This window comes from Oryctolagus cuniculus, chromosome 11, assembly GCF_051225735.1.
Source record: "Oryctolagus cuniculus isolate XC-2025 breed Fujian yellow rabbit chromosome 11, ASM5122573v1, whole genome shotgun sequence".
In the NCBI taxonomy this organism is placed as follows: Eukaryota; Metazoa; Chordata; class Mammalia; order Lagomorpha; family Leporidae; genus Oryctolagus; species Oryctolagus cuniculus.
The window spans coordinates 52,467,050-52,486,039 of NC_142877.1; the positions used below are offsets into that span (position 1 = coordinate 52,467,050).

Below are 18,990 nucleotides of genomic sequence, written 5' to 3' on the forward strand. Positions count from 1 at the left end.
AGGCACATGGGGAGCAGTAACACTGTCTCTTTCTCTGCCACTTGAATAAATATATTTTTTAAAAAGACAACTTAGGGGCCAGTGCTGTGGCGCAGTGGGTTAACGCTCTGGCCTGAAGTGCCAGCATCCCATATGGGCACCAGTTTGAGACTCGGCTGCTCCACTTCCCATCCAGCTCTCTGCTGTGGCCTGGGAAAGCAGCAGAGGACGGCCCAAATCCTTGGGCCCCTGCACCCATGTGGGAGACCCGAAAGAAGCTCCTGGCTCCTGGCTTCGGATCGGCGCAGCTCTGGCCATTGTGGCTAATTGGAGACTGAACCAGCGGATGGAAGACCTTTCTCTCTCTCTCTCTGCTTCTCCTCTAACTCTAGACTAATAAATAAATACTTATTTAAAAAAAAAGAATTTTTTTTGTTCAAAAAACTGCAGCCAGGAGGCTTCCAATGTTGGAGTGGGATATCACAGAACCCTGTGATGCAGACGCAAACCCAGGACCCGTGGGAGAAGGCAGAGACCACAGTCATTGTTGAAAGAACAGGTATGCTTTACAGTTGGGAAGACCTGGGTTCAGGTCCTGGTCCTGGTCCTGGTCCTGGTCCTGGTCCTGGCCCTGGCCCTGGTCCTGGCTGTGGGACCTTACACCAAACACTTAGATCGCTCCAAGACTCAGTCCTTGCGTCTAGGTGGGTGTAACGATAGGACTTACCTCAGGCAGTAGCAGGACAAAGTATCAGTCACCTAGCTTTGTCTGCGGCACACTATGCTCACTAACAGGCACCAGCTCTTACTGTTACCTGGATTATTTACGCTAAAACTAAGAACAAAAAATAATTCTGCCCAGGAAACTCATGACTAAGGGGCCAGTGCTGTGGCACAGCAGGCTACTGCGCCATTGTGACACTGGCCACTACTGGAGTACAGATTCGAGTCCTGGCTGCTCTGCTTCCAATCCAGCTCCCTGCTAGCATGCCTGGAACAAAACAGCAGAGGATGGCCCCCAAGTTCTTGGGTCACTGCCACTTGTGTGGGAGATCTGGATGGAATTCCTGACTCCTGGCTTCAGCCTGGCCCAGCCCTGGCTGTCTGGCCACGTGGGAAGTAAACCAGCAGATGGAAAGCTTTTAAGTGGGGCTGGTGCTGCGGCGTAGCGGCAAAGCCGTCGCCTGTAGTGCCGACATCCACTATGGGCGCCAGTTCATGTCCTGGCTGCTCCACTTCCAATCCAGCTCTCTGCTATGGTCTGGGAAAGCAGTGGAGGAGGGCCCAAGTGCTTGGACCTCTGCACCTGCGTGGGAGTCCCAGAAGAAGCTCCTGGCTCCTGGCTTCAGATTGGCACAGCTCTGGCTATTTCGGCCAATTGGGGATGAACCAGCAGATGGAAGACGTCTTTCTCCCTTTCTCCCTCCCTCCCTCTCTCCCTCTCCCCTCGCCCCTCTCTCTGCCTCTCCTTCTCTGTGTAACTCTTTCAAATAAATAAATAAATCTTAGGGGAAAAAAAAGCTTCTAAGTAAGTAAATATGTTTTTCAAAATAAACAAGAACCTCAAAGTCGAGCTCAGGTTGAGAGAACCAGCCGATGGCATCTCAGAGCTGTGTCCTCTTAGTCCCACTGAGGGTAAGAAAAGGAGCCAGAATGTGTGAGATTAGACAAGGATGATATACACTCCTGCCTGCCTGAGCTGGGAGAGGGAGGCTCACTCCCACGGCGAGTGCAGTATCTTCTCACCACCATCTGAACGGTGTCCCTGGGAAAGACCTGCCCAGTCCCGTCCCCACCTGAGGCCCCATGCTCACCCTGGGGAGAGGCGTCGGTGAAGATCAGATCCTCCAGGCCTTGCTCCATGACTTTGACCATGAACTCGGGCCGCCCGTTGTTCTCACCGATGGAGCAGCGGTAGCAACAGCGCCGGTTGTTGGTGCGGAGGCTCCAGTAGATGCGCGTGGCCTCATAGCCCACGGGGTAGAGGGCGGTGGCACTGTGGAAGTCGGCCATCTGGTGAGGGAGCAGCTGCCCGATGGCGTGGAACACGAGGCCCCCCACACGGAACATGTGCAGCCGTTCTCCTCGCTGGATGATGCTAGCAATCTGCTTCACCTCGTCCCGCTCGATGTAGACCCGCCGGAAGACCGCGAAAGAGCTCAGCTCCTGCTCACAGGGACCCTTGATCTTGTGCATGGGACACAGCATGGTCTTATCCTTGAAGAACATGCACTTGGCGCGGATGGCACAGGCAAAGTGGTAGACGTTGGGGCAACGCATGCGGTTGCAGCTGCTGGTGGCACCGGTTCGCTGGCACAGGGAGCACTTGGTAAGCAGGCCTCGGTGGAGGGCAACCTCCACGTTCATCAGCGCCCCACCCTGGGTCTCATACACCTCCGTGGACCACAGGGCACAATTAAGGTGCACCCACAGGTCCAGGTCCAAGTTCAACAGGCGGGCAGGCCCATCCGTGGCCCCGTCACCCTCCTCGTGACAGAAGCAGCAGCGCCGCATGTCCCGAGGCACCTTGTCTGGCCGCAAGGCCGTGCCGAGCTGCTCCATGAACTCGGCCACTTCCCGCTCATCTTCCTGACGCCCACTGCCCTTCTGGATGGTCAGTAGCAGGCGCAGCCGCTTCCAGCGCACCCCCTTCCACTTCTTCAGGCGAGGCGGACGGGAGTCTTCACCTTCCTCAGGGGGCCGGGCTCGGGGCTTGGGCCGCGCCGATTCAGGGGACGAGGCCAGCAGCAGAGGGGAGGGCACAGGTGGCTCAGCCGAGGGTTCCAGTGGAAGTTCAACCAGGGGCTCAGCAGGCGGGCTGGCAGGAGAGGGTGCCAAGGGGGATGGGGGCGGGGAGGGCTCCTCAGGGGGCGGGGCAGAGAGCTGTCGCACGTCCAGATTGGAGACGTTGTAGGTGTAGCTGTGCTGGGTGGGCGGCTCTGGGGCGGGACTCTCCTAGGAGAGGGTGTCCTGGACCGTGAGTGCCGGTTCCGCTTCCCGCCCAACCAGCCCAGATATTCCGCTCCCCCCCACAGCCGTGGGCTTTCTCTCCCCTGGACTTACCTGCTTCAGGAGGCTCAAGATGTCCAGCTGGCTTTTGAGGCTGTAGCCGGGCAGCACTGCATCAAACTGCTTCAGCCACTCGGGGCCGGCCTCTGGGCTCTTGCCACCCAGGCCCTTTTCTTTCCCTCCTTGTGGGAAGGAAAGGGTCAGGAGTCTCACAGCAGAACCAGTCCCCACAGGCCCCCACAGCGCTTCCTGCCACACTCACCAGGACCCTCGACCTCCCCCTTCTTGGGCTCCATGCCTGCCCGGGCAGGGCTCTCGGGGAACAGCACCTCATAGGAGTTGGGGATCTTCATGCTCAGCAGCTCTGCCACGGCCACCATCACACCATTGAGGTTCTGCCGGGGCAGGGGAGGGAGGGGAGACAAACCAACACTGTCTGGTGGCAGGTGGGAGGGGGGGATGGGACAAAGACACCCATAGCCCATGTCCTTGGGTCAGGCAGCCCTGCCCCTGCCACTCCCACTCTCCTTAAACGTGCCCGCGCAACAGCCTGTCCGGAGCACCACCAACACAAGACTGGGTTTGCGAGGTTTAGGCATGGCACCTGCTGCAGTCACAACCTGGAGATGCCCCGTGCACATCAGCACATTCAAGAGACCCCGCAGGGCGGCCTCCCATCCAGGCTTCCGCACACAGCAGGTGTGCAACGCCATTCAGACGTGCTCCAGGGACGGCTGTCCCGGCACAAAGGTCCCCTTAGCCCAAAGGTGTCCCAGGGACACACCTTGGCTGCGGCCGCAGAGACCGTGAGCATGACGGACACCTCACTTCCTTTGCCTTTTTCCCAAGTTGCGGCAGGTAGCTTTCCTGGGACATCCAGGTCGAGGGCCACGTAAGGTTTGGTGTCTGCAAAGACTGAAGAGGACAGAATAAGGACTCAGGTAAGGAGGTGCCTCCCTCCCCACCACCTCTGACAACCCAGCTGAGGCAGCCTGGCCCATGCCCAGAGCAGCACACACCTGGGATGCTGGCCCGAGGGATGATGGGGATGACAGGGGAAAGGGCCCGGTCATCCTGTTCCCACCGGCCAGAGCCCAGCTGAGGGAAGCGAGGGGCCTCCTCCCCCAGGATGCTCTCGGGAGACGACGCTGGCACAATGCTGTCGGGGGAGTCGCTGTCTTCATCGCTCTCCATCCTGTGGGCCCAAAGAGAAGTTTGTTGCTATAGCCCTGTGGACACCCCCACACACACACCTGGAGGTCAGTGTACATCCCAGCCTCCCGTGAACTCCCTCACTGGCCAGAGGAAGATAGAGCGGCCTGCACCCATCCCACACCCCCTCCCATTTCCCACCCTACCCCTACCTGACATCCTCAGTCTGATTGTGAGGTGGGGTAGGCAAGGCGGCCAGCAGGTCCAGACTCTTTACCTCAGAAGCATCTGAGGGCAGGAAAGGAGACAGGGTGCCGGTGAACAGAGCTGACGGTGCTTCTCTGCCCCCGCTCCGGGTCCCAGCACCTTGGTATTTCAGGTTGCACTTAGCTAAGATGAGCTCCTGGCTGGCAGCAGCAGCCACCTAGGCCCCTACCAGTCTGGGGCAGACAAGCTGCATTCTAATGAGCCATTCCTGAGAGCCAGGCCCTGGGCTCTAAGGACATTCTCTGTCTCGCAGCAACTCCTTCAGATGAGCACGCCAAGGCTCACGCAAGTCAGTCAAGTGAACGTGGCTAAAATAACACAGGTAAAAACCAATGCAGAAACCAGAATCCAGGTGAGACTCCTGCTCCACACCTCGCAGCTTCACCAAGACTCCCCCAGGCAGGCCCCTCCTCTCCCGGGTACTGTCAGCCAAGTCCTCAAGGAGGCACACAGCCCACTCATTCCCTGTGCTGAGTGGCAGGGCGATCCCACTGGGGAAGGGGCAACCTGATCCCCACTCACCCCGCTGCATCCCTTCTGTGTCGCGGGCAGCTGGAGCGTGCTTGGGGTGCTCCCCCAGCTCCTCAGACGCAGTGACACCGTTCACCATCTTCTGCTGCACCGATGGGGGTGGGGTGGGGGGCAGCGACGAGGGTGGTGTCGGCGGGTTACTCAGGTTATTCTGAGGGTGGGGTGGGGTGGTGTGTGCAAGATGGCCGAGGGAGACTGACACAATCTCCTGGCCCCACACCACACCAGCAATTTCTAAAGTCCTCCATCTCCACCCCCAGTGCTCCCAGCACCTCACGAGCCCCAAAAAGCCAGTGCCATTTTTCTCACCTTGGTAAGCAGCTGGGAGTAGTAGTCGGGACCAGTGGGCAGCGCCCCACTTCCAAAGGCTCCCCTCAGCTGGCTCTGCCCGCTGATCGGGCAGCCACTGCCAAAGGGAGCGAAGAGGCTAAAGTTGGCGGTGATGGTAGGCTCCGTTAGGGGCAGCAGGGAGAGCTCCTAAGAGGGGTGAGATGACCATGTCAGAAACCAGTGGCGTTTGCGTCTCCGCCACTGCACAGTGCGGAGACAGAGCGCCCCCTTGCCTGGGATGGGGCCGGGGGACTGGCTCCTGGGTATCACCTGTTTCAGCTGTTTCAGTAGGGCCTCGCTGGCCCTCACCCCATCCTCCTTCCGCAGCTTCTTCCGGGAGCTCACCAACCTGTCGCCCGCCTTCTGCACCCGCTTGGGCTTCGGTGTCAGAGGCTTCCTTGCTGCCACATCCTAAGCCAGACAAGCCCAGTGAAGGCAGCTGTCCTGTCTGACCTGGACCTGCTCATTCTGCCCTACTCCAGCTCACATACTCACCTCCTTGTTGATGGGAGTACCCTGCAGTTTCTGCTCCAGCCCAGCCAACTTGCTGTCAATGTGCCCGTTGATCTCAGTTCGCAGCCCCTCAGGCCCCCGCCCAGCGCTGAGTTGCACATTCTTTGCTCGTAGAAGCTTCTGCAAGAGCAGATGCCCAGCCTCTGAGCGGGGGCCTGCCAGCAGGAGGTGGTTGCTGGTACCTGGTGTCCCTACTGGCTCCCCATTGGCCTCCCTCTTCACCACCTGGGCTCCCAGGGCACACGGCTCCTCCCGAGGCTCCTGCTTGATGCTGAGTTGGGGTGGCTCAGGCACCGCCTGTCCGTTCACCTGCTCCAGCTGCCCAGCTACCAGGCTGCTCTGCTCTGGCTTCTGGGTTTCTGCTAGGTTGTCTGGGGGGTTCCAAGGTCCCAGGCCCTTGCCAAAGAAGGTATCCGTGTGCTGGGCGGCAGCAGGTGAGACCCTCCCCGGGGGCAACTCCAAGGTTGGCCCCTGTGGCTTTGGAGTCCCTGGATGGGTGGGGGTGAGCTGGGCACTGGGGGAAGGTAACTGTGAGGAGGGTCTCTTTGGCTCTTGGGGACTGGATGGTGGAGGTGTGGGGTGCACAGGGCCAAGGGTTGGTCCTGTGGATAAGGCTCCTTGTGGGACAGGGAGCCGGGGTGGGCCCTGAGGTCGAGGTCCTGCTCCCAGCTCCTGGAGGGGGCCTGTCTGGGATCCAGGGAAGCCCCCAGGTTGTGGCTGGCAGCTCAGGAGGCCCTGGAGGGGAGAGGACTGGGTCCCAGGCTCCTGGTACGGTGGAGTCTGGCGTACTGCCTGACTCTGCTGCAGCTGCCGCTGCACGAGGAGGGCCTGGAGCTGCTGCTGCTGCTGAGGACTCAAGTGCCGCAGCTGTGGGTTTTTGGCCAAGACTCCTTGGAGCTGTGCTCGAAGCTGACCCACTGTAGGCATGACTCCAACCCCAGACAGAGCCTGCCCGGGCTGAGGCACAGGTCCCGCTTTGGGAGGCTGCTGCCCTGCATTATTCTGCATGGGCCGCTCAAGCCCAAGGGGCGGCTGGGGGCCGAGAAGGTTCTGGGTCATGGGTCCAGGCTGGTCCCCTAAGGAAGCAGATGGTTGGACCAGAAGGTGGGGCATGGCTGAGGCCTCAGAAGATGATCCGCTGCCTAGCTGCCCATGGCTTCCTACGCCTGCTGTGTGGAGCAAGTTAACTTGCTGCTGCTGTTGTTGTCCTGGGAGCCTCAGAGGTGGCTGCAGCTGCAGGGAGCTGGGCTGAGGCTGGGCTTGGGGTTGGACAAGCAGGAGTTGTGAGTCCCCAGAGAGTGAAGGCTTTACCTCCCCTGGTTCAGCAGCCATTGGCTCAGGTGTAGCCCCTACTGCTAGCGGCCCTCCTCCCTGATGGGCAGAGGACCCCTCAGTGCCCTCTGAAGGAAGCGCCGTCTCTACGTTTTGTTCCTTGCCCGGCAGGAGGAGGGTTGGGCCCAGGGCTCCGGGGCTAGAAAAGTGTTGAAGAGGCTTGGCTGGCATGCCGGGGCCAAGTGTCACCTGCTGCTGCGGCTGCTGCGGAGACAGTAAAGTTCGACTCTGGTTCAAAAGGCCCATCTGCTGCTGCTGTTGCTGCTGCTGCTGCAACTGTTGCTGTTGCTGGAGCTGCTGTTGCTGGAGCTGCTGCTGCTGTTGCTGAAGCTGCTGCTGTTGCTGCTGGAGCTGCTGCTGCTGCAGGGAGCCCATGGACTGGGCATTCAGTTTAGGCTGCCCACTGTGTGACATCAGCCCCTGCTGAAGATGGGAAAGCCCTGCCATGGATCCCTGCTGTTGGTGCTGCTGCTGCTGCTGTTGCTGCTGCTGCTGCTGCTGTTGGGCTGTGACCAGCCGGTGTCCCATAAGGCCCTGACCCTGCTGTGCCAGCTGGGGGGAACTCAGCACCCGATTCTGGGTCATAAGCACCTGTCTGTGAGGGCCCTGGGGACCCAAAGCTCCAGGGTGTTGCTGCTGCAATACTGCCACCTGAGCAGGGCCCAGCATGCCTTGGGGCCCCTGGGGTGGTTGAGGGGACAGCTGCTGGACGAGAAGACCCTGGTGGTTGCTAGGGGGCAGAAGCCCCTGGGGCTTGGGGCCCAGAGCCTGGTTTGCCTGCACCCCCGGCCCCTGCTGCTGCTGCTGGATTGCCACCTGGCCTAGGAGGTGCTGCTGGTGCTGCTGCTGCAGTTTCTGGGCCAGTTGCATGCGCTGCTGCTGCAGCTGCAGCTGCCTTTCCTGCAGAAGCCTTGAGTCAGGTCCGAGGCTTCGAAGAGCAAGGTTGCCAGGGAAGAAGCCCCCGGAAGGGCCCGCCAGGGATCCAGCCCCACCAGAATGCTGCTGTTGCTGCTGCTGCTGCTGAGCCAGAGATGAGTTGAGGAAGGGGCCACCAGGCTGTCCAGGTAGTGCCATACCCGCCGGGGGCAGGCGGAGACCTCCAGCTTGCCCGCCCGGGGGCCCCTGTAGTGGCTGTAGCCCATGGCCAGGGAGTAGCTGCCCAGGGAGCTTGGTGAGTAGCCGGGGACTCTGGGAAGGACTAAGAGCCAATACGGCTGAATGCTGCTGCTGCTGCTGCTGCTGTTGCTGCTGCTGCTGCTGCTGCTTATTCCGATACTCTGCCATGAGGTTAGTGTGCTCTTTCTGCTGTTTCCGGACCTTAATGTGGGAGAGTCAGAGAGGTCAGCCTGGAGCCTGCAACCCTCCCCCTGCCCCGTGCCATCCCTCTTCTCTGGCTTCTGGCTGCTAGGTGCAAGCTGCCCTACCTGATCCAGCTGTTTCTGGATCTTGCTCTGCTGCTCTGTAACCAACTTGAGCTTTTCGGCATCAGCTTCCGGGAACTCACGGCCAGCCTTTTTGGCAGTACGCTGCTTGGCACACAGGGCCTTCCGGGACTTGCGGTGCACACCAATCTGTTCCTCAAGCACCTTTAGCTGCATCTGTAGGAGCTGCTGGGTATGGAAAAGCCACTCTTCATACTGCCGCTGGTCAGCCTCGTCTGGGAGAGGAGACAGGGGTCAGGTCCCACCACATGGTGATCCCAATCTCTCTTCCTCCATCTGTCCCAAACCACTTCCTCACACCTTCCTCCCACGCCCTGTACTCACTGATCACTCCCTGGGCAAAAGTGGGTGGGTTGGGACGAGGCTGGGAGGGGTCACCGGCATTCCGCTCCTGCGATGATGAGAGATACTGCTGAAGGGTCACTGTTTCATGCCGGAACCTAACAATGGTGTCTGAAGATCCTATTCCCACTTGGCCACTTACCTGGCCACTCCCAGGTGCCACATGATTCTGCAGATCACTGCCAGGTCCCCCTGAGAGCCTCTGGGCTAGTAGGGACACTTGCTGCCTGGAGTCCACCAAGCATAAAGAGTACGTGTTGGCAATGGGAGAGTCAAAAGGCAAAGAAGGAAGATAGGAGGGAGGGAGTGCCAAGAAGGGAATGGGTGTTAACTAGAGGAAAAAAAAGACCAGCACCAGCCCACGCCAGCCCAGAGTCTCACCTGTTCATACCGGGTGCTACCCCAATGCTGCCCTGAGCCATCACTTTCTTAATGCCTTTCAGAGCCACCATCTTGGCTTTTGCAATAGGATCAATGATATCTTCAGCAGCAAATTTATCCAGGTCTGCAGAAGGAAAAGCAAAGTGAGCTGGACTTTTGGGGGCGGGGAGGGTCAATGCTCCACTGCATGAAAGAACTTCAAAGAGTTCGTAGAAGGCCAGCGCCAGCACAATGGGTTCTAGTCCCGGTCGGGGCGCCGGATTCTGTCCCGGTTGCCCCTCTTCCAGGCCAGCTCTCTGCTGTGGCCAGGGAGTACAGTGGAGGATGGCCCAATTGCTTGGGCCCTGCGCCCCATGGGAGACCAGGATAAGTACCTGGCTCCTGCCATAGGATCAGCGCGGTGCGCCGGCCACAGCGTGCCGGCCGCCGGCGGCCATTGGAGGGTGAACCAACGGCAAAGGAAGACCTTTCTTTCTGTCTCTCTCTCTCACTGTCCACTCTGCCTGTCAAAAAAATAAAATAAAAATAAAACAAAAAAAAGAGTTCGTGGAAAACAGACGGCAGGCACTAGCTGGGATGCTCACACTCCACAGTGGAGTGCTTGGGGTTCAACCCCCAGTTCTGTGTCTCCTCTTTCTCTTTGATTTGTCCAATAAATAAATGAATAAAGTTCAAAAATATATATTTTTAAAAGTTCATGGAAAATGGAATGAAAAGATAAACTTATTTTGAAGCAAACATTTTGAAAATCCATATGGTGCTTTTCAAAATTGACACTTTCCATGAACTTTTCTGAAGACCCATCGGACATCTGTTATCTCTCCCGACAAGCTGATCTCGCCCAGCCACATGGAGTAAAGGTGCAGTACGGCAGGACCACTGAGCTAGCTGAGCCTGGCTAACTGCTGTTATCCACAGGACATTCGATCCTGCTTTGACTTGCATAGTGCTCGCAAAAGGGACTCAAGAAATACTTGTTGAGTTCATCTATCAATGTCACTTCACTCTTTAAGCCCCAGGTTATCCCTCTGTTTGACAAAGATCAGGGTTCCTACTCTTTTTCAGGATCAGAAGGAACAAGAGCATGAGTAACCTTAAGGATCTGGAAAGTACTCTTCAAGTAGTGGTCTTTCTGCAACTAGCGTGGCCAAACCCAGACGCAGGGGCTGGCATGGCGCAGGCTAACCCATGGCTCAGGGCACCAGCTGAGTACCAGTTACCGTCCCAGTGACTCTGACTCTGATCCAGGACCTGCCCTCTGTGTGGCTGCCATCCACTTGGTTCAGCTTGGCTGTATCAGGTATTTGAGGAATAAACCAACAGATGGGGAAGACCTCTGTCTCCACCTCCCCGCCCCATGCCTGCCATTTCTCTCTCTTGCTCTGCCTTTCAAATAAATAAATATTTTCTAGAAAGAACCCAAGATACACACACTGGCAAAGGCCTAGATGCCACAGCTGTCCTGGATACAGCATACCCTCACCTGTAGCCTTAGTCTATAGTCTGTCCAGGATGCCGAGTCAACAAGGAGTGAGTGACCACCAAAAACTCCTACATTCCTAAAACCCTGTGCCCTTGTGCATTTCTCCACCACTCAGAAAACATGTCTGACTCCCCTACTTTCTGGAAGATTGGCACGGATCCCTGTCCTGGAATTCAGAGGCAATGTAACTACAAAGTAAGTACCAGGACTCAGATCCAGCTCTGCCAGCCGCTTGCCCTCCTCTGCCACAGAATAACACTACCTTTTCAGGGAGTCTGCTGTGATCCTTAAGTTGGACAGTGAGTAGCCTTCAGCATACGGCTTGGCAAATACCAGTTACTCAAGAAATGCCATGGTAATTTGAGGTCTTCCTCAATCTGCCCCAATCTGCCCCTTCTTCCCCCAATTCCTCCCCGCCCCCCAAGGAATTATTTATTTGAAAGGCAGAGTGACAGAGACCTCTCATGCACTGGTTCACTCCCCAGTGGTCACAACAGCCTGCCAGAGCTGGGCCAGGTCAAAGCCAAAAGCTGAGAACTCCAACTGGGTCTCTTGCCATCATCGGCTGCTTCCCTAGGTGCATTAGCGAGGTAGATGGAAACAGATACTGGCCCTGCCCTCCACCCTGTTCTCACCTGTCCAAAATTCTGGCACTGCCCACTCATCACTATTCAAACAGCCTAGCAGTTTTCCTGCCACTGCCACCTCCCTCCGTCTTTCACTGTCCCAATTGTTTGTTCTGGCCCTGCTTCTCTCCAAGACCTTAACTCTGAGCCTCACCACACCCACAAAGCCTTTGCTGTCAGATGTGCTCGTGCAAAGTTCCCACTCATTTTTTTTTTTCTTTTTTGACAGGCAGAGTGGACAGTGAGAGAGACAGAGAGAAAGGTCTTCCTTTTGCCGTTGGTTCACCCCCTCAATGGCCGCTGCGGCCGGCGTACTGCGCTGATCCGAAGCCCGGAGCTAGGTGCTTCTCCTGGTCTACCATGCAGGTGCAGAGCCCAATGACTTGGGCCATCCTCCACTGCACTCTCGGGCCAGAGCAGAGAGCTAGACAGGAAGAGGAGCGACTGGGACAGAATCCAGCGCCCCAACCAGGACTAGAACCCAGTGTGCCGGCGCCGTAGGCAGAGGATTAGCCTATTGAGCCGTGGTGCTGGCCCCCACTTACTCATTCACATGCTAGAATGCCCACTGCATGCCAGAAGCTGCTCCCTCCCTTAAAAGCTACAGTGAGTAGGATGGCTATTCAGCCAAAGCCCTTAACATCCCACCTCCCTTGACCAGGGATCATCTTAAAGGGTCTCTAGGATCAGAGCCCACACTTGGTGGTGACAATGATCACCCTGAGGAACCAGCCATGACACCTGCTGAGGTTACCTGTATCTGGGAAGAAGCTGTTAGCCAGCTGTTGCTGCACCGCCAGCTGCTGAGGCTTCATGCACATGGAAGGTGGCATGGTGCCCATGGGCTTCTGGGACAGCACTGGTTGTGGGCTCTGCTGGGGCACCAAACTTGCCTGCCCCCCATGCTGCCCACTTAGCATGTGCCCTTGGTTGGACACCATGGCCATGGATGGGGCCAAGCGCTGCTGGAGAGCATGGGCTGGCGGCTGGGTGGGCATCAACGGCTGGCCCAAGCCTGGCTGCCGGGCCCCTCCGATACCCAGGGAAAGCTGCTGTTGGGGTCCAGACAGACTTGGAGAAGAGCCTTCATGGGGCAGAGGCATGGCCTGGGCAGGGCCTGCTGCGGACAGCAGAGGATGCTGCTGTTGTTGCTGCTGCTGCTGCGGAGTCGGCTGCAGCTGTGCCGAGAGCTGCTGCCGCTGCTGCAGCTCCTTCTTCTCATGTTCCAACAGGTCCTCGATGAGCAGGGGTAGATCGCTGGCCACCAGAGAGCTCTCCATCTTGTCCAGCTCATCCCCAGATGCTGCAGGGCCACCGGGCAAGCTCAGGGATCCACTCTCGAGCTCAAACTTATCCAACAGGGAGGATCCCCCTGGGCCACTCAGTGGGCTGGGGGCTAGCAGGTGAGCTGGTGGTCCTCCTGTGGCCCCAAAGGGGGCTTTCTCCGCTGCATGCCCACTGCTGGAAAACGGCCCTGTACCAATCCGGGGCTCTCGGCTGCCCATCACAGTTTGCCCCGGCTTCACGCCTAGGCCAAGGGAAGTGGTAGCAGGTGCTGGCTCTACCTTGGGGGTCGTGATGGTGAATTGGCAAGGGGAGGGGTGGCGCCCACCCTCCTCCACCTTGGGCTTCACCTCTGGGAGCACGGATGCCAGGCGGGGCTCAGCGGCATCAGCAATGGGGGCAGGGTGCTCCTCAGAGCCTAAGGGTCCTGGCTCAACCCCCCGCAGCAGGGCCTCCCGCTCGGCCTTCTCGTTAGCTGACTCCACCAGCCTCAGGTGCTCGTTGAAGATGTCCTTCTTGTCCCCAGTGTCCAGCTCCGGGTCCGTGTAGGCCAGCAGATCAAACTCATCTCCGTTGAGCAGGTCATCCAGGTGGGGGTCATTGGTCTCCAGGTTCTCCAGGGTGCCCAGTTCGTCGTCACCCTTGGCCACATCCACACCTAGCCCCAGGTGAGCAAGTTCTTCATCATCCTCTAGTGCCTTGTGGGCGTCAAAGTCATCATCCAGCTCAGGATCCTCGCAGGCTAACTTCCCGGGCTCCAGGGCCAGAGGAGGGGGGCGGCCAAGCTCCGTACTCGAGGGTGGCCGGCTGACCAGCTCCAAGCCAGCTGGAAGGGTGGGACCCTTGGTGTGGGACGGGGGATGGAGGCTGTTGCTCAGCTCAGGGGCCGGTGGGGCTGAAGGTTTCTGTGGAGGAAGGCCTGACAGCGCCAGGCCCCGCAGCCCTTCCGGAGCCAGTCGATGGGGGTCTTCACTGACAGGGTAAAAACGAGGTCTCTGAGGGGGGCCTTGACCAGGAAATGGAGCTCCCCCAGGGCCTAGTCCTTTCTGTACATTGTGCCTCAACTCGATAAACTGGGCAGGACCAGCTGGACCAGGCACTGGCTCGCCAGGGCCTGGCAAGCGGGTGGGAATTCCTGCCAAGGGGGACCCCAGGGCTTGGCGACTAAGCTCAGGTCCAGGAGCTGATGGGAAGCGAGTGGACATGGCGAGTCGCATGGAGGTTGCTGCTGTCGCCTGCTGCTGCTGCTGCTGCTGCTGTTGCTGCCACAACTGCTGCTGCTGCTGCAAGGGCAGGGACCCAGGATAGGGCGTTCGCTGATAGAAGGCCTGGGAGCCTCCTACCAGTTGCCTGGAAGAATACGCAGGAAATCAGAAGGCAAAAGGGCCAGAACACGGGCTTAGGGCAGGGAGGGGAAAGGAGTGAGGAGACCAAGTGATGTCCGGGAAGGACGGATGAGACAGGAAAACGAGAGGCAGTATAAGATGGTGGGAACAATGGGACCCTTTGGTTTACGCCCAGGAAACTTCCTGGAGCCTCACCGGCTATTCACGTCCATGGAGGAAGGCGTGGCTGGGGGAGGTGGCCGCGAGAGTCGATCATCACTGGGGAAGGCTCCTGGCCCCAGGACAGAGCCACCCAGCTTGCTGGGGGGTAAGCCCACGAGGCTGCCCTTATCCTATAAGACAGGCAGATGAAGATGAAGGGGAGGCTACCCTTCGGGATCACAGCCCCACTTCTCCTTGCCACCTGACCTACCTGAGTCCCAGCAAAGGGGGCCTGGCCCCGGCTCAGCTGCTCAAAGGCAGGGCTGCTAGGCTCAGCACCCCAGCCGCCAGGGGGCCCCACGGCTCCTGCAGCTGCCGCAGCTGTTTCCTTCTCCTGCCGCAGGGTGTTGCGCTGGATCTGCTGCCGAATCAGCAGCTCACGGAGTCGCTGGCGCTGCATGACAGACAAGAGGTAAGCCCATTCAACTCCAATCACAGGACCGGCCCAGGGACAGTAGATGAGGGTGGGGGAGCTCAGCTCCAGGGTGCCCATTCACCTGCCGCTGCTTCTCCAGCTCTGTCTGGCTGAGGCTGGACATGCCAGGGTCCTGGGTACCTGGGAGTTCAGGTGCCACCAAAGAGCTACTCATTCCAGCCCCTGGTTCTTCTCGCTTTTCGACTGGAGAGGTGATGCTGGCCCGCTGTGAGGCTCCATGGGACAGGTAGGGGAGGGATCCGTCGGGTGCAGGTGGTGGCAGAACTGATGTGGGGCGTAGCGGGGACAGCCCATAGCCCTCCGCTGTGGACCCGCTGCCGGGCCCCAGGGGGCTGCCCGATGGGTGGAAGTTCCCCGTGGCTACTGCGTAGTTTGTGCTTTGAGGCTTGCCCAAAGTGGGGCCGGGCCCAAAATGGCTGTTGATCCCATGGGGTGGAGGGAGACCAGGCTGAGGGGCAGGGGGCTTGAGGGAAGGCTCCCCCACTGCCTGAGGGAAAGTGAAACGCATAGGAGATGGGGTGCTCACAAATGCGCCTGTCCCAGGAGAACGGGCAAAACTGGGGGGCTGCCCACTTGGGACCTTGGCATGGAGCTCACCGGTTGGCCCCGAGGGCAGGGCTGCTGGGAAGCCCCCGGCCCCCAGGGGAGTGTGGGCCAGAGGCCCAGCCTTAAAGGCAACTTCAGAGGGCTGGGGTCGAGGAGGCTTATGCAACGGGGCGAACGGGTCGCGGGACTGAGGGCGTGAGGGTGGGCGGGAGTAAGGGTCAGGGGACTGGAAGCGAGGGGTGACAGGGGATGGGCAGAAAGCCTCAGCAGACAGAGGACGGGGCGTCAATGGCGACTGGGAGCTGGACTGGGACTGAGGACTGGCGGGCACTCGGGAGAAAGGGTCAGAGGGCAGTGAGCGAGGGGGCAGGGCACAGCAGCTCTCAGGGGGCTGGGGCTGGGGCCGAGGAGTCAATGGGGGCTGGGCATAGGGGTCAGGGTAGGGGCCAGGGCGAAAGATGTCTGGGTGGCTCGGGGGAGAAGGAGCCAAAGCCTGGGCAGGAGGTGGCTCCTGGGGCCGGAGGCCCAAGCCCGGGCTCTGGGGCTCTACCTGAGATGCCCGAGGGGTCAGAGGGGCTTTGAAGACATCAGGGGCCTTTAACTCCAGGCCACCAAGGTGGGGGCCTGAGGAGGGTGGGTCAACAAAACCCAGGTTTGGGGGCCCATAGCTCGGGGAGGATGCCCCAAGTTCTTCCTTCTTCACCTCCAGGGCCTTGCGGGACTCCCCAAGAGGTGGGGGTGAGAGCAGGGGCTCAGAAGCCTTGCCTCCCCCTACCCCTGGGCTCTCAGGCACAGCCAGGTTGTCCAGTGAGGGGCAGCGGGGCTTAAGAAAGGGGTCAGGTGTGGAGGGCTGGTGTCGGGGGGTGCCAGGGGGAGTGCTGTGGAATTCCCCTGGCAGGCCAGTCCCAGGACGAGCGGAGGCACTGGGCACTGGGGGCTGAGCAGGGGCCCCAGCTGGACTAGGATAGGCAGGGTAGGCGGGTGGTGCCGCAGGGAAGCGGGGCTCCAGGGCGTAGGCAGGGGCCAGTCCAAAGGGGTCCTGCGAAGGCACTTGGGCGGGCACCTGGGGTGGGAGCTTGGGGAAGAGCTCACCGGGCGAGTCGGGGCCGGGCACGGTGCCCGCTGGCGGCTTCAGGAACCCGTCCGCGGAGGTAGACATGCCGGCGGGGGGAGTGGGGCTGCCAATGAAAACGGCGGGGGCGGCAGCAGGGGGCGGGCTGCCCATGGCCCCCGGCTGGGGGGGAATGCGGAGATGCAGGGCCGGTCGATCAGTCTTACGGGCTGGGTCGCCCACCTTGGTCTGCTTGTTGATCTGGCTCTCAGCCTGCTGCAGGGCACACAGGCACAGGGCAGTCAGGCTGCTGCAGTGGGCCCCACTGCAGGCCCCTGACAGCACAGCACAGCACAGCACAGCACGGCCCGGCCCAGCCCCCACTCACCTTCTGCACCTTGTTGATGCGGTGAGCTGCCCGGTTATCTTTGGCCTTTTGCTGAGGGATACAGGACACACAGAGAGCCCAACGCTCAGCCTCATGGCCACCCCCCGGCCCACACACCATCATTCACACTCCCCACACAGACGCTGATCCCTTCCAGCCCAGACGCTTTCCAGGTGAGGGTGGAGAGAGAGCTGAGGTGAACCACCTCCCCGAGCCGCCTCCCTCCCTCTCAACTTCCACACTGGTCCATGCTCCTGTCTGTCTCACCAGGTAGGGGGCTTTGTCAGCGGCTGGGACCTTTCTCCAGAGCTTCATGATCTGTTTGCAACGGCTGGACCAGTCTGCAGAGCAAAGGGATGGAGGGACACAGTCTTGGCAGATGCCCCCTGCCCACCCACCCAGACATGGGCCACACTGCCAGGCTGTCCTCCTGCCCTTGTCCCACAGGTACCTGGGTAATCTTGCTTGAGATTAGGAAAGTTAATGTTGGCATAGAGCACAGGGGAGATGGTGGAGAGCTGGCCCAACTCCTCATCCTTCTCCCAGCGCTGCAGACTCCGCTGGCTATAGGAGAGCCCGTCGCCCTCGCCCTCCGTGGTGGGGGTGGTGGGGGTGGAGGGCGTGGTGCCCCCTGAGCCCGTCCAAGGGCTGTCTGGCTCACCGGGTTCTGGGCTGAAGAAGCCCCCGCGCTCCCTGGGGCGCAGGGGCAGAGAGTCACAGGAGGCAGGGGTGCCAAGCCCCACCCAAGCCCTGCCCCAGCCCAGACAAAGGGGTGGGGAAACGCTGGACTGCAGAGCATGGGCCCAGATAGAGGGAGAGGATGTAGAGACTGCCCACCAAAGTTCAGCATAGGTACCAACCTAGAGTCCAGGAAAGGAGACTGGCAGAGGGCAGGGTAGGAGTCCATTGGGCTGCTGGAGGGCAGATTACCCAAAGGGAGTCCACCTACAAGAGGAACAGGATTAGACAAGCGAGAAACTGGCCCTCCTGGGAGCAAGGTGACCATGCCAGTCGTCAAACCATTCCCACCTGTATCACCTTGGACAAAGGGCCTCTGCAGCGGTGTGCGGCTGCCTTCCAGGCCAGGGGTTCCACAGCCCAGGTGCTGCTCTCGTTCAGACCCCAGCACATCCTTGAAGAGCTGCTGCAGGTCCTTGGATTCCATCTTGGGCAGTTCTGGGGCAGAAGGACAAAGCACACCAAGGACGGGCAAGTTCAGCGGGTACCCCAGGTCCACCCACAGTCATGGCCAAGGGTGGCCAGGATTTCCCAGCAAGGCAACTGCACACATTGTGTAGTCCCCCCAGGACCTTCCTCTCCCACAGCGGACCCTTACACACGAAGAGGTATGGGTCACAGCCTCACCTTCCGTGGGGATCCTGTCTAAGTCAGAGCTAAGCATCCCTTCACCTGGAGTGCTTGGCTTCTCGGGGTCACTCGGCACTGGAGATGCCTTTATACCCCCATCCTCGGGTCCTGCAATTGCCAGGAGAAAGCCATCAGCCAAAGCCAGTGTGCAGGTACCACGCTGGCCACTGGCCGGGTCCCAGCCTCTAATTTAAGACTGACAAAGGTAAAGGCCAAGACAGAACCTGGTCCCACAGCAGCCCTCACCTGGTGTGTCAGCCTTGCCCTCAGGGCCATGGGACTCCTCGTCTGCAACATCAAGGCCATCATCTCCTAGGAGCAACAGTGACCACTCCAATCAGAGACCGTCTGCACCTGGCGCCAGAGCGGGTGCCCAGCTCCACAAGGCCACCCTGCACTCCTGGAGCCCAAGCACCAGCCCATCTGCCACCAGATACACTTGCCAGCAAGAGGGAGCCCACCATATTCCCACACAACAAACCTTTCTGTGAGGTGGGAGGCTCCTTCCTATCTGAACCTCCATCCCCCTTGGCTTTGGGTGTTCCTAGTCCAAAGCTCGGCCGGCCCACCCCAACCGCAAAAAGGGCCTTTCGGCTCAGGTCCAGCAGCTCCTTCCCAAAGAAGGCTTCCTGTGGGGGGAGTCAGGGAGAAAGGGGCTGCTTCCTGCCCTGCATGGCACAGCCGCCTCCCTCACCCTGGCAGACTGAGGCCCACCTGAAGGTACGCAGGGAACATGTCCTCTAGTTTGCTCTTCTTGCGCCCTCGCCGCTGCTGCTTCTTCTTCTCATCTCCATCCACTAAGCCCTGTTCCCCGGAGCCCTCTGCAGGCAGATCTACAGGCATCACTGTGGATATTACAAGCAGGGTCAGCCTCTCTGGACCCATCAGGGACACTGCACCCAACCTGGCCAGGTGGCACATTTCCGCCTGGTCCCCTCCTTGGCACGAGCTGGGCCTACCACACCCTCCTGGCTCTTTCAGTG

The 18,990-nt window shown here is 59.6% G+C and overlaps 1 protein-coding gene across 16 annotated transcripts in view; it reads right to left on the reverse strand.

Moving 5' to 3' along the window:
* Positions 1-18,990, reverse strand: part of KMT2D (lysine methyltransferase 2D) — a 40,802-nt gene that overhangs the window by 6,245 nt on the left and 15,567 nt on the right. For 5 of the 16 annotated variants that reach the window (XM_051845422.3, XM_070052188.2, XM_070052186.2 and 2 more), the window contains exons 23-49: positions 18,722-18,852; positions 18,489-18,636; positions 18,254-18,319; positions 18,005-18,115; positions 17,678-17,815; positions 17,500-17,584; positions 17,091-17,332; positions 16,907-16,980; positions 16,640-16,690; positions 14,716-16,527; positions 14,430-14,612; positions 14,213-14,349; positions 12,142-14,021; positions 9,279-9,402; positions 9,040-9,124; positions 8,880-8,946; positions 8,538-8,770; positions 5,764-8,430; positions 5,539-5,679; positions 5,248-5,415; positions 4,930-5,089; positions 4,353-4,428; positions 4,008-4,183; positions 3,773-3,903; positions 3,251-3,383; positions 3,043-3,170; positions 1,794-2,934 (exon numbers count right to left, since the gene is read on the reverse strand). In XM_051845422.3, the coding sequence (XP_051701382.1) occupies positions 1,794-2,934; positions 3,043-3,170; positions 3,251-3,383; positions 3,773-3,903; positions 4,008-4,183; positions 4,353-4,428; positions 4,930-5,089; positions 5,248-5,415; positions 5,539-5,679; positions 5,764-8,430; positions 8,538-8,770; positions 8,880-8,946; positions 9,040-9,124; positions 9,279-9,402; positions 12,142-14,021; positions 14,213-14,349; positions 14,430-14,612; positions 14,716-16,527; positions 16,640-16,690; positions 16,907-16,980; positions 17,091-17,332; positions 17,500-17,584; positions 17,678-17,815; positions 18,005-18,115; positions 18,254-18,319; positions 18,489-18,636; positions 18,722-18,852 (10,488 nt within the window). Of the gene's footprint in view, positions 1-1,793; positions 2,935-3,042; positions 3,171-3,250; positions 3,384-3,772; positions 3,904-4,007; positions 4,184-4,352; positions 4,429-4,929; positions 5,090-5,247; positions 5,416-5,538; positions 5,680-5,763; positions 8,431-8,537; positions 8,771-8,879; positions 8,947-9,039; positions 9,125-9,278; positions 9,403-12,141; positions 14,022-14,212; positions 14,350-14,429; positions 14,613-14,715; positions 16,528-16,639; positions 16,691-16,906; positions 16,981-17,090; positions 17,333-17,499; positions 17,585-17,668; positions 17,816-18,004; positions 18,116-18,253; positions 18,320-18,488; positions 18,637-18,721; positions 18,853-18,990 lie in introns of all 16 variants that reach the window. The other 11 variants (XM_051845421.3, XM_051845415.3, XM_051845418.3 and 8 more) reach the window with 6 other exon arrangements.